At 36.7% G+C, this 12,454-nt stretch overlaps 1 protein-coding gene across 1 annotated transcript; it reads left to right on the plus strand.

Moving 5' to 3' along the window:
* The first annotated feature begins 1,735 nt into the window (after positions 1-1,735).
* On the plus strand, positions 1,736-12,091 carry LOC140651473 (RNA exonuclease 1 homolog). The gene is made up of 10 exons (XM_072860946.1): positions 1,736-1,744; positions 3,148-3,244; positions 4,025-4,171; positions 4,574-4,687; positions 5,276-5,349; positions 5,637-5,747; positions 6,061-6,176; positions 7,045-7,183; positions 8,512-8,632; positions 12,000-12,091. Exons 1-10 carry the CDS (start codon positions 1,736-1,738, stop codon positions 12,089-12,091), a joined length of 1,020 nt encoding a protein of 339 aa, XP_072717047.1.
* The last annotated feature ends 363 nt before the right edge of the window (positions 12,092-12,454 follow it).

A 12,454-nucleotide genomic window follows, 5' to 3' on the forward strand; every position in this document is an offset into this window, starting at 1 on the left:
CCATTGAAACCAGCAGTGGTCAACTGCATACACTGCTGGAAGGAAATGTTGCAACAGCAAGGCCCTGTGGACTTTCTGTTAGTTCATTCAAAAGGACCACTCTTGTGCCATGCAAGGTACTGTAGAGTTACTGCAGCAGAACTGGATATATGAATGGGAACAGAAGTGGATTTAATGGGAACAGAAGTTAATTTCAAACAGTATTTTATAATGTAGACCCAGTAATGTGATATTCCAGTATAGCTCTTTAAAAAAAATTACTTTGTTTCCTCTGTGCTTTAATCAAGTTGCTATGCAAATTGTATTTTCATTTTCCTTGGTTGTACTAGCCAGCACTACAGGAATGTAAGCTATAAATGTTAATCCAAGTGGTTGTGATGGGAGAGTTAAGTACTAGTTTGTTTTCAGTCAAGTCATGCTTGCGCGTTGGTTATTTTCTCTTAAAACTTCATACTGTGTATGGTGGCAGATGATAGCTGATGAAGGGCTTTATTTGGCTTCGAGAGGTACCCTTATAAATTAAAGGGCTTTCAAGGAACTTGTCAAGAAGTTAATGCAGGCATGTTTTGGTTTGTTAGTGCGAACTTTGCTTTGTAATTTTGAGTGGCAGAGTTTCTCTTCTCAGAAAAATTACGCTAACCTTGCTTTTTTTTGAAGTAGAGGTCACTGAAGATTCCTGGAGTGAGTTTTGCTTTCCGATTAAAAATGTCCAATATTATAGCTTCAGTCAGTTTGGTTATTGACATTTTTAAAAGATATTAAGTATGGATTACTTCATGCTTCGTATCTCCAGTGTGTACCTTCTTGTTTCCTAAATAGAATACTGCATGCCCCAATAATGGTGACACTAGGTTGTGACAATGATACGCATTGCCTTTGTTCCCTTTATGCAAAAATTACCTTCTCCCTGGTGGTAGCACACACATTTAAATGCTGCTCTTAAAGGATCTTCCTTAGCAAATAAATGTGGTATAGACATATTACTCCTTTTTTGATATACACAATGCATCTTTTTATCTGTTTGGACCTTTTTGGGTGTGACAGTACCATGGTTAACCTAACTTACTGGCAGATTTTTGAATGTGATGATTTTAACTTCTGTGCTTAATGTGAAAATAAGCATGTTGTGATAAGCAAAACCTCTACATTGCATTGCCTAACAAAGTCTATAGGTTCCTAAAAACAAACTCATTTTTTTCAGTCTAGTTCACTGGGTCCTTAGTTTACGCTCTGAGTGAAGCACTGCCTGAAATAAAGGTCAGATGGAGAGCATGACTTAAATCATAACTGAACTGCTAGTGCTTGCTGAAGGACTGAACATCCTCTGAGGAAAAAAGTTAAAAAAATAGTTTTAATACCTCACATAACTTTGAGCAAAGACTACTTTGTTTAGTTCAAGCAGGGAAGACCTCTATCAGCTACTATTGCTGATGGTTGTTTCTGGCTCCCTGTCATATGCAATTCCAGTTTTCCAAATAGCTATTCAGAAATTTTTGATTTTTATTTATTTATTTTCTTTGGGGATGGGCAAAAGAATGTTTGAACTGGTTTTAGTTCTTTGGGCTATTTGTTACATATTGACCACATTAGTATGTTTGGTTTTTTTAAGGTTTCTACTCAGCAAAGGCCTTCCATTCCAGAATCAGGATCCAAAGTACCATTTGAGACAAGACAGCGATATGTCAGGTTTTTTTTTGCAGAATGCATCAAAATTTGTAGCACAGTGAATGAAGCTATGGACAAGGTTTGTAATGTTTTATAGATCTTTGCAATTCCACTTCTGAATTAAGTCAGTAAGTCTTATCTTGCACACTGTGTTGGTGGGGTTTTTTATTTGATTTTTTTTTTAAGGCAAATATTTCAGATTTTTCAGTAGGCAGAAATTAAAATGTACTTGATCTTATACTTGCCAGTGTTACCAATCAGTTTCAGTTTTCACCAAATAAAACCATTTGTCTTTAGCACTGCTAATTAGCTTCCAAAAAGACGTGTTATTTTAGTATTAAAAAGGAAAGGTTTTTCTTTTGCAAATGCAAAATAAAAATCTTTTTGTGAATACTGGAGGCTTCCTGGAATGTAATAATGACTTTGAGACCTATTCAGGGTAGCAGTAAAACATGTTTGAAGAACAACTATAAATTTCTCAATCATTTTGAGCCTTTGATCTTGTATTTACTGTTTACACCACACAAAGTGCTACTCAAGGTTATAGCCAACAGATATGGTCTGACAGGCACAAATATCTGGAGCTTAACCTTTAGGTCATCTAAATTTCTTGCAAGCTGGAAATCAGAAGACTTTCTGGAGGTGTCCTGATAAGGCTCTGTATGTATATTTAATTATACGTTGAATGAAAGCTGGTAAAACATCAGATGTTACTACTCTGCCATTTACAGTGTGTTCTCTGTATTATGCAGTATACCTTTGTATGCCTGACTCTTCATTCTAAGTAATGTTTCTTTTACCTTCCCTTTTACTTTCTCCTGTGTTATTTCTCAGCTTCATCAGTTCTCCACTTTCTCTTTTCCTCAGCTGAGAGGTTGTAACTTGTGAATTGTACTTGCTGTAGTGATTGTTAGAAGGCAGTGTTTATGCCTGAAATGAGCTTCTCTTTTGTTGACTACGCAGGTAGTGTAAACAGTGAAATAAAATCAGGGAAGAAGCATTTTTCTTCTCTCAGAAGATTAATGAACATAGTCCTTATTTCGAGTGTGCTTCTTCAGAGTTAAAAGGTGCTGGACCTTCCTTTCGCTTCAGTTTCTTATGACTTTACAGAAATAAAATGAAGGAAACATTTCTTCACCTAAAAAAGTAATAATGCCTCCTTTGAAGCAGGATCAGAAAAAGCTGTCTAGCCACAGGAATGGTTACCCTAAGAGTGTTCAAATTCACACAAGGATTAGATTTAAATTCTGAGTTGGAGCACTGATTTCCCCTGCAGATCTTTGCTTCATAAGTACTGAATTTGTCTTTCTAGGTGTCTCATCCATCTGAATTTGTGACTCCTGTTGCACTTCATATTTAGGACACTACTTGCATGTGTATCTACCTCTAGGTTCAGAATCTCAGATTCTAAATGGCAGTGCTTTTTGTAGAGCATACAGTACTCCACTAACACTCAATCTCTTTTCTTTTTTTTAAATATAGGCCCTGATAGAAGAACAATCTGTTTATGATCGTTGTGGCAGTAAAAAAATGTACCTGAATTTTGCTGTGAAGACTCTGAAAAAGCTGAGAGATCATGGTAGTTTTGCTTTCAATGAAGATTTTTTTAAATGGGTTGTAAGTCTAGAACTTAGAACAGCAGAGAAATGTCTTAAAAGGATTATTTAGTTTAACTTTAGTAAAGATATTTCTGTATATTTAAATCCTTTTGTAGAAATGTATCACTGAAATAAATGGATGTTTTGATTTATAAATATTTGCTTAGGATATTAACAGGAAATCTAAAATGGAGGAGAAATGGTAAAAATATGTTTTCCTGTATTCAGGGCAACTTAGTAGCAGCAGATCTTCCAGTGGTGCTGGATCCATAAAGTCAGAGGAAGAGAAAGGTAAAGGGAGATGTCAGTTCTCCACTTTAGCCTATAAATGGGCTTATTTCAGCATCAAAATGTTGCTTTGTTTTTGGTCAAGCTTTATCTATTAGCTACTGCAAAGTTTTCCAACACAATTCCCTATTTATATCTGAAGGCTCCTTCTTAGGGGAAAAAGGTTGAACTTTTGTTTGAAAAGAGCATGTTGTTTACTATTGCATGCCTAGCCTGTCTGGGATAGCAAGTGAATTAACTTCCCTATTGTTTAGTGTCTTTGTTTCGAATAATGCTTCACCTCTAATCACTTCTAATTGCTCTGAGGTACAAGCATATAGTTTTTGCATGTAAACTATAGTGCCTATCTTGTAATTTCAGTTGGGTTTTATTTTGGAAGTACTAGGATATTTAAGTGCTACTTACATTTGTTCTAATATTGCTTAAGCTTTGGGTTTGTTTACTTTTAGGTTTTTGGTTCGGTTTTTTTTTAGCATTTACAGGTGGTGCTCTATATGAACTTTTAAAAGATTATCTTCTGACTGAGGAACAGTTGGATGAAAATAACTTCCCTCGACCAAACCCTGAAAAAAGTGGTGGTGCTATACTTACTGGGGTTGTAAAAAATGCTGCATATGATGGTAAGTGCCTACTAGACTGCAATAAAATTGAATTTCAGTCAGTGGTTCAGAGGACAGTAAAATACACAGGTATAAAATTATACGTTACAGCAGTGTTCCATATTTAGTGCCTGCACAACAAGTGAATTCACAAGCTTTCATAGCTAAACCATGAAGCTTCATAGGTCTTTCTTAATTTTTGTTTCAACGTAATAATTGAAGAAGTTGCAGGTAAACTTGAATTTCTTATTGTGCTATAGAGGAACTTTTTTTAATACATGGCTAATCTTGGGAGGCTGCTTACGTATTGATACTCTGCTTTTGCAATTACTGTTCATGTAACTTATTTTACACTTCAATTGAGCATTTTCTAACTTTATGGTAAGCCAGCTAGGAAATATAATTTTTTTTTTTTTTTTTAAGCTCTCAAAAGAGTGTGCTGTAGGTGTGGCGAAGTATATGCTGTTACTTCTTCAGGAGAATATAGACGTAAAGAAGAATGCAACTATCATTCTGGTAGAGTATTGGAACAAAAAGGTAGGTATCCTTGGCATTCAATCTTTGTGGAAGCTGTTAAAAGTTATAACATCTCATGTCAAAACTCGACAAGATCATAGTATGAAACTTTTTTGCACAAGGTTCAACTGAGATACATTCTGCTGTACTTTTGGGAATGTGGCCTGTTTTCTCTGAATATGCCATAACTTTAGGAAAACTGATGTTAATAAAACCATGTGGGAAGAAGGTGGAGAAATGTTCATTGTGTGGTCTTGTACTGAGTTCTAAGTGAACCTTGTCATCTTTTCTGAGAGACACCTTAAATACTCAGAAGCCACATTAAGTATTTCCTTCAGGGAGAACCTTCTAGAACATACTACAACTTTCTCTCTCCCATTCATTGGTAAACCTTGTCTTGTGGTAAACCTTGAAAACCTTGTCTTGGCCGGGGGGGGGAATGATGTACAGTTTGTAATCTTGGCATAGGTGGGACTTACTTCTTTCCACAGTGCAGTCTCAGGAGACAATGGAAAAGAAATTTGAGAGGAGGAGTGAGGGTACTGATTTGTTTTTGCCATTGCTAGTTGCTGCAAAAACTGCTGAATTTTCGACTTTTCTTTTTGGCAGTTCCTGGTGGCATGGAAAAACACTATAGCTGTTGTGAGAGAATAGTTGGATCTGCTGGATGTCAGATTGCAAAGGTAGGAATAATGTTCTCAGAAGGTTTAAATAATGAAGTATCTCAGTTTTGCTTTCTGTGTCCTTTGACTTAAAGCTGGGTCATAGCTTTCTGTGAACAGTTTGGTATAAGCCTTTTAGGTTTACTTACTAGCATTTAGTAAATTGTGTGGCAAATATTGACAAGAAGTATTATATATATAATATATATATATTTATGCTCCTGAGTCTGTTAGAGAAACAAATTGTCTGGCAATTTGGGTAAGATATCTAGCAAACTTGCACTTAAATACTAATGGAAATTTTGCAGCTTCATGTTCATGATGGAAGAAGGGAGAAATTGGACGGCTTCATGAAGACATTAATTAAATCACCGCCTTTTGATGGAAACTATGGTGTATATGCTCTGGACTGTGAGACGGTATGAGCAACCTAAAAAGTTTGGTTCAGTTAATAGAAAACTATATTGCTGTTTATGAAGCAATTTCCTAGCTGTAGTAGTTTGGAACTCATGTCTCTGAGGTCTGCAGAACTCTGACTAGTAACTCTACATGACTAGACCTTCAGTCTTACTAGTCACTCTACGTGACTAAACCTTTAATGTTGAATATGTAGTGAGCAAAATCGTTTGGATCTGTTGAGTTGGTAGCCAGTTCTGCTTTCTGTACAACTTACATAATGTAAGGAAATGTCATTGCTGTGTAAATGCTCGTTAAATTTACTTTTTTCTTTAGTGTTACACAACCCACGGCTTGGAACTAACTAGAGTGACAGTGGTCGATGCCAAGCTACAGGTTGTCTATGATACGTTTGTTAAACCAGATGGTAAAGTTGTAGACTACGATATAAGGTATGCTAATTAGTCTATAGTACTTCAGGATTAGACTTAATAAATTGGCAGATAACTGTATAAGAAGAAACATGCCTCTCTTAAATGTCTATTTCTAGTAACATAAATCAAAGACCTTCAGTCAGGAATGAGGCTTTTGTTCTTACAAGCTCAATTAAGAATGATTTTTCTCTTTGCCTAGTTCAATTTATTTTTTTCCACATTTGAAGACTTTTTCTCCCTTCCTCCAAAAAAAAAAAAAAAAAAATTAAGTTAAACCTCCCAGAACTTGCTAAATTCCCTAAGGGGTTAGAAGCAAATGCAAATTTCATCTATAAATGTTGTCTCACAGAAAAGCAGTATAGTCATAAGCCATGCATTGAGACCATCAGACTGTACAGCTTAACAAGATTTGGCTGTATTTAGTGCAGATCACTTGTATTTGGTCTTACTGTTGTGTTTTGTCTTTGAGACCTGGAAGATGTGTTTTGGATTCCTATTAGTTCTTCGAAGTCCTGCAGCTGCTCTGAGAAGAAACACAGGTTTTGAGCCTCACTGTAAAAGAAGTTGGAGGAGAACCAACATAATGTGTTCCTACTTCAACAGCAATATTTGTTTGCTCAGAATCCTGTCTATGGTCCATGCTTAAACAGGCTCAGTGGCTCATAGTGGCAGAGCTGAGTTAATATCACCTAGCTTAGTTTATCTTACTCTATCTAGGTGAAAAGGAAGAGAATGAAAAAATGCCTTATGTTGACTTCAATGTTGTGTGGTTTCAAAGCTGGCTAGTGTTAACTTGAGATGCTGGGGGAATGACCACTGTAAACTTAGTTCTTCTAGATATTTCTTAGTGTCTCTGTTAATGAACCTCATCTAAATCTGACTTTAGACTCTCTGGAGCAACGGAGAATGATCTGAAGGATACCACAACATCTCTTCGAGATGTACAGGCAATACTGCTAAACTTGTTCAGTGCAGAGACGATTTTAATTGGACACTGCTTAGAAAATAACTTATTTGTTCTCAAGGTAAAATAATTTGTTTGAAGCCAATTTTAAGAGGTGACTACTTGTCTTTACTGTGTTCTAATTAATTTCAAAAGGGAAAAGAATGTTGCATTTCAGCAGATCAACAAGTATGAAAAAAAGAATGAAATGTACTTGATTTTTAAATGATAGCTGTATTAAAGGTAATACTACATTCAGAGAAGGAAGAGCTGTATATACAAACACAGTATGGTAGAGATTCTGACATTTGGGCTTCCTGCTTTGCTGTTCTGTGCTTCTAGCTATGCAACCATACATCACCAGTTTATGGTTGGACTTGATGATCTTAAAGGTCTTTTCCAACCTATACGATTCTGTGTGATTCTGTGAATAATACTGCCTTTATTTCAGAATTCACAGAAACCTAGAATTGTAAGTTTTCTGATCTTGCTGAACTCATGCTGGCAAATGCATAAAAGGGAGTAACAATTCAGGTAATACTAAGGTATTGCTCTTAGGCTCTGTAAACAATTATGCTGCCTGTCAGGTTTACCTTAGGTACCAGAAATGCATGGATTATGCTATTAAATATCAAAGGCAGCAATATTCCGTAAGAAACAACCATCTGCTCAGGAAGGCTCGGGGGGGCTATTATGAATGTCTATAAATACCTGAAGGGAGGGATGAACAAGGCTGAGCCAGGCTCTTTTCAGTGGTTCCCCATGCCAGGACAAGAGGCAGTGTGCACAGACTGAACCACAGGCGGTTCCCTCTGAACATCAGGAAACACTTTTTCACTGTGAGGGTGACCAAGCACTATCACAGGTTCTCCAGAGAGGTTGTGGAGTCTCCATCCTTGGAAATGCTCAAAAGCCATCTAGACCCATTTCTGGGCAGCTGGCTCTCAGTGGCCCTGCTTGAGCAGGGAGTTTGGACAAGATGACTTCCAGAGGTCCCTTCCAACCTCAATCATTCTGTGATTATTACTAATGAAGGAATTAGAATTTAGCCTTGATAGGCTTCCCTGCTAGTGATATCTAAAGGCCAAAGCAAATGAGACTTTGCAGTATGGTATTGGCTAGCTAAAACCAGAATTAATCATGTTCACTGTATATATATAAAACTAATGAATAAATGTCAATGCAGTGTACAGAAGTCACTGCAAAGCACAATTTTTCCACAGTTCTTGCCCCACAGTTTGCCATTCAGTAATGAACAGAGGAATACAGGACAGATGACATAGTGTTTTGGCATATTATTGACAAAGGAAATGGTATTTAGATGCTAGATGAGATTTCTTTAATAAATAAAAGAGGTGCAGGACTGTAGCCGGATGTGTAATCATTACTGTGGCTTCTGCTCTTTTCCAGCTAATTCATGACACAGTAGTGGACACATCAGTAGTGTTTCCTCATCGGCTAGGTTTGCCTCACAAAAGAGCACTTAGAAATCTGATGGCTGACTACCTCAGACGAATTCGTCAAGATGATGGTAAGAATGTGGGTTCTTATTAAGGAATAGGTATATTTCATCATGAAACGGGAGACAGGAGTAACGCAGAAAACTGAAAAGGTAGTAATACACTCACTGTCATTTAAAGCTTTGTCTTGGATACCTTTCCTTCAATAGTATAGTAAATGCAGAGGATATACCTGAAGGGCAAGATGGTTGGTGTTGTGTTTTAACCAAGCAGATACAGGTGCTTTTCAGCTGGGGTTTTCAGTAGTAAAATTATGGTAAATTTCTTGGCTGGCTGTCAAAGACAAATCAATAAATCTATTCTATAGTGTGCATATAATACTTATGAAACATTGCATTTGACAGATGTATTTTGCCTTGCCCATGCTGTTCTAAATAATTGTTTTTAATCTGATCATGGAACAAATTAAATTGAGTAGCTAATAAACTGGCAGATTCATATTTGCTTTTATCAGTGAAGCCTTCTGGACAACAAATAATACTCTATTCTCCTAACATATCTTCATTGCCCAGGGAATACATAAATGGTCACACTGAGCAAAGTTTGATGGCCTTTGATACCCAATGAAGTAGCTAAATACTGCATCTCAAAGCTTACAATATCCGCTGGCTTCCTTTGCTCTGACAGTCTGATGCATAGCACTGCAGTGGGGGTAAGGGGAATGTCAAAAGTTATTTCTACAGACTTTACGATGGCTATCTCAAATAGCCAAAAGTTTGCCTTTAGCAGGCTCTTCTGCTTAAGTTTGGATTTAATCATTCTTTGTTGATCACCACTGAGCTTTTAAAATCCAAGCTTAACCTGTAGAGCTAGGTAGCTGCCACTTCTAGAAAAAATGGAAAAAAAATCCCAATGCATGACTTCCATTCCCTATGTTTATATTGGCTTGTGCTGCTGCTTTGTGCTAGTTTGTGTTAGTTTTGTGCTAGTGCAAGAACAAGGTAATAAACTTCATCTGGATTTGCTTTTTTTATAAACCTAGAGATTAGTAGAATGAAACACCCTTTGCTATCACAAAGCAGTAGGCCTGTGGTGATTTTGCTTGCTCTGAATTTAATTGACTGTTTGCCTTTTTTTGACTGTCTCAAACTGGAGTTTGACTAGGAATGTGTTTTAAAGGGTCTCAACTCCAGGATTTTTGGTGTCTAAGGTACAAGAACTGCAACTGCTGAGGTAGCTTGACTTACAGTATATCATATACTTGACTTCACTGAAAAATTGAAGAATACATAACAGAGCTAGAAGACTATGGTTTCAATAATTGAGCCTTTTGAGACTATTTGAAAAACATGTCTCATACAGGTTGTACTTTCTTAAGCAGTTAAAAATAGCAGCAGCCGAAGGGTGGAATGGCAAGGCAGAGCACTACTTCATGGGTTGGAAAGCAAATGAGAACTGGAGCTTTCTCTGGCAAAAGACAGTAACGGTGGAGGCTCACAGGATCACCTTTTTTTTTTTATCCAAATGACAAAACAGTTTCTGTTTGATTATTGGCAACTGTTCTGTTCTATTTCTTAAGGTACATTTAGGAGGGGAGAAAACGAGAACCTGCAAGGTTATTACCAGCTGTCTTCTGATTCTGTGAATAGTAGAAGTTACTAAGTGATGTAAACTTCTCTGCCACAGATAAAAGCTATGACTCTCCTCCATTAGCTTCCACAGCTTTTTATATGTCCTATCTAAATAGATATTGCAGGGATAGTTCTTATAAAATATGCTGGTGAAAGCATTCATGTAACACACATGCTATTGCAGATGACTACCACGACTGTGTAAATTATGTGTTCACTGAGAGGGAAGTATAACCATTTCCACACTCAAGGAGATACTGCCCTGCTTTAAGACAGTAGATATCTGAATTACAATTACATGTCTGTAAATGTCTGAAGATCTTTGCTTCTGAGTCTAGGCTGCTACATATGAAAAATGATCTCAAATCACTGGCATTTAAGTTTTACAAGAGAAAGCTAGAAGCTTGTACTTCTAATATTGAGTCATCTTTTGTTGTGATAGCACTTAAGTCCTCTGCTTCTTTGGGGAATGGAACAACTCAATTAAATCTAAGAAAATTATTTTTCTCCCTAGTATCAACTTACTACATTGTGGCGTTTTCCCCTGCCCAAAGCAGTTGTGGAATCAGTAGATGTGGAATCTGTGCAGTAATGCACTGCTATAGTGCAAAGAAGCAATACCTTTTTCTTTTTGAGCCACTGACTCAGAAACATAGAATGGGGAGGGGATTTTGCCACCTTGAGATGAAAATGCTGAACTCTATGCTGTCAGATTTTCCTTCCACAACTTTCTTTGGTTTCTGAATAACCAGCCCCTGTCCCAAACCCGTTTATCTGAGATCTTCTGTACCTTTATTAAAAATTCTATACTCAAAATGGTATCTTTGTTTAACATAACTTAAACCATACAGGATTTAGACTTCCCTTGATCAGCTCATATAGGATTTACTGAGGGACACATATTCAAATTAGACAATGTGACTATTTGACACTGTGTCAAATTTCTGTTTATGAAGATGATGGCTGAATATAGTAGGTCTATTCTCCACCTGTCCTAAAGTTGCTAGGAGAGCCCCAACATGCAGCTTTGGCTTTCAGTAAGGAGCATTCGGAACTTTTAGTAGTTAACTACCATTATCCTGGCAGCCAGCATTTTCTCGTGTTGACTCAATGTTAGGAAGGGTATTCTGATGCCTACATTAAGTGCCAACTAATGAGAGGATTATATGCATTTCTTGTTTGGGTGACTACCACTATTTCCTGGTCAGAATGCATTAAAACCTTTCTACTGTACTTTTTGTAGTTATGGGAATTGTATAAAACACGTATTAACTTGTAAGTTGTTGACTTTTTAAGCTTTGACTAAACACGTAATAAAAATGTATAACCATATATAATTTAAAACCTTTAAGTCCATTCTGTTCAAATTTTGTGGAACAGTTCAGTAGATCAGGACAAGTAGATTGTCCTTAATTAACCAAGACAGAAATTTACCATCTAGTTCCAAAATCAGCTTGTCATCTGTTACTCTTTCAACTTCTGATTTGAAAGTACCTGACTTGGAGAGGCTAGTTTTCCAAAGACAGTTTTGTTGGATATTCTAGGCTACTAATCCAGGCTCTGTTGGATATTGAAGCTGGATGATGCAGTGGGAAACTGAATATTGCCAGACAATGCTGGACTGCTAGAAGCATGTGGTTATTACCTTGAATCCTGGTAGCAAGAAGTTGCACCAAAAACTGTCTGAATACCAAGTATTGTCTTGAATATTAAGACAATTGTTCAGCTTAGTAAACAAAGCTACCATTCTTTTATAAAGGAATACATAATCTAACACTTCTAATTTAATTTTTTTGTTCTCCTCTAGTTGATGGTCATAATTCCAGGGAAGATGCAATTGCTTGTATGGAACTAATCCTTTGGAAGGTCAAGGAGGACAATAAGAGGAAAAAATGGTGATTATTATGGCTCTGGAGGAACAAGATGGGGGAAAAAAATCAACCTCAGTTTGGCTCACTGCTCTGTAATGCTTCAGTACCAATTATTTTTCTGATGTAAAAAAGAGGACAATGGAAAAATCTAATGGGAAAACTTGACTGTATCTACTTTGAAGCTTAAGATGTACAGGAAGGAGAAAACACAAATGCACAAAATACAAGTAAGAAAGATGTGCCAAGTAAATTCTTGTGTTAAACAGCAAGCCCATGCATTTTTTTCTCTTCTGTTAAAGAGTATTATTTCTGTAATCATCCTTACTACTCTGTGTAGCTGAAAACTATTATTTGCAGTAAGTGAAAGTACTGATTGTTTAAAGTTCTGGAT

Source organism: Ciconia boyciana, chromosome 4, assembly GCF_034638445.1.
Source record: "Ciconia boyciana chromosome 4, ASM3463844v1, whole genome shotgun sequence".
NCBI classification, from domain to species: Eukaryota; Metazoa; Chordata; class Aves; order Ciconiiformes; family Ciconiidae; genus Ciconia; species Ciconia boyciana.

Excerpts from the sequence above, each read along its gene's own strand:
- LOC140651473 (XM_072860946.1), top strand. Across the intron at positions 3,245-4,024 it reads GAAAAAGCTGAGAGATCATG|CATTTACAGGTGGTGCTCTA; the intron begins GTAGTTTTGCTT and ends GTTTTTTTTTAG. Across the intron at positions 5,350-5,636 it reads CTGGATGTCAGATTGCAAAG|CTTCATGTTCATGATGGAAG; the intron begins GTAGGAATAATG and ends GAAATTTTGCAG.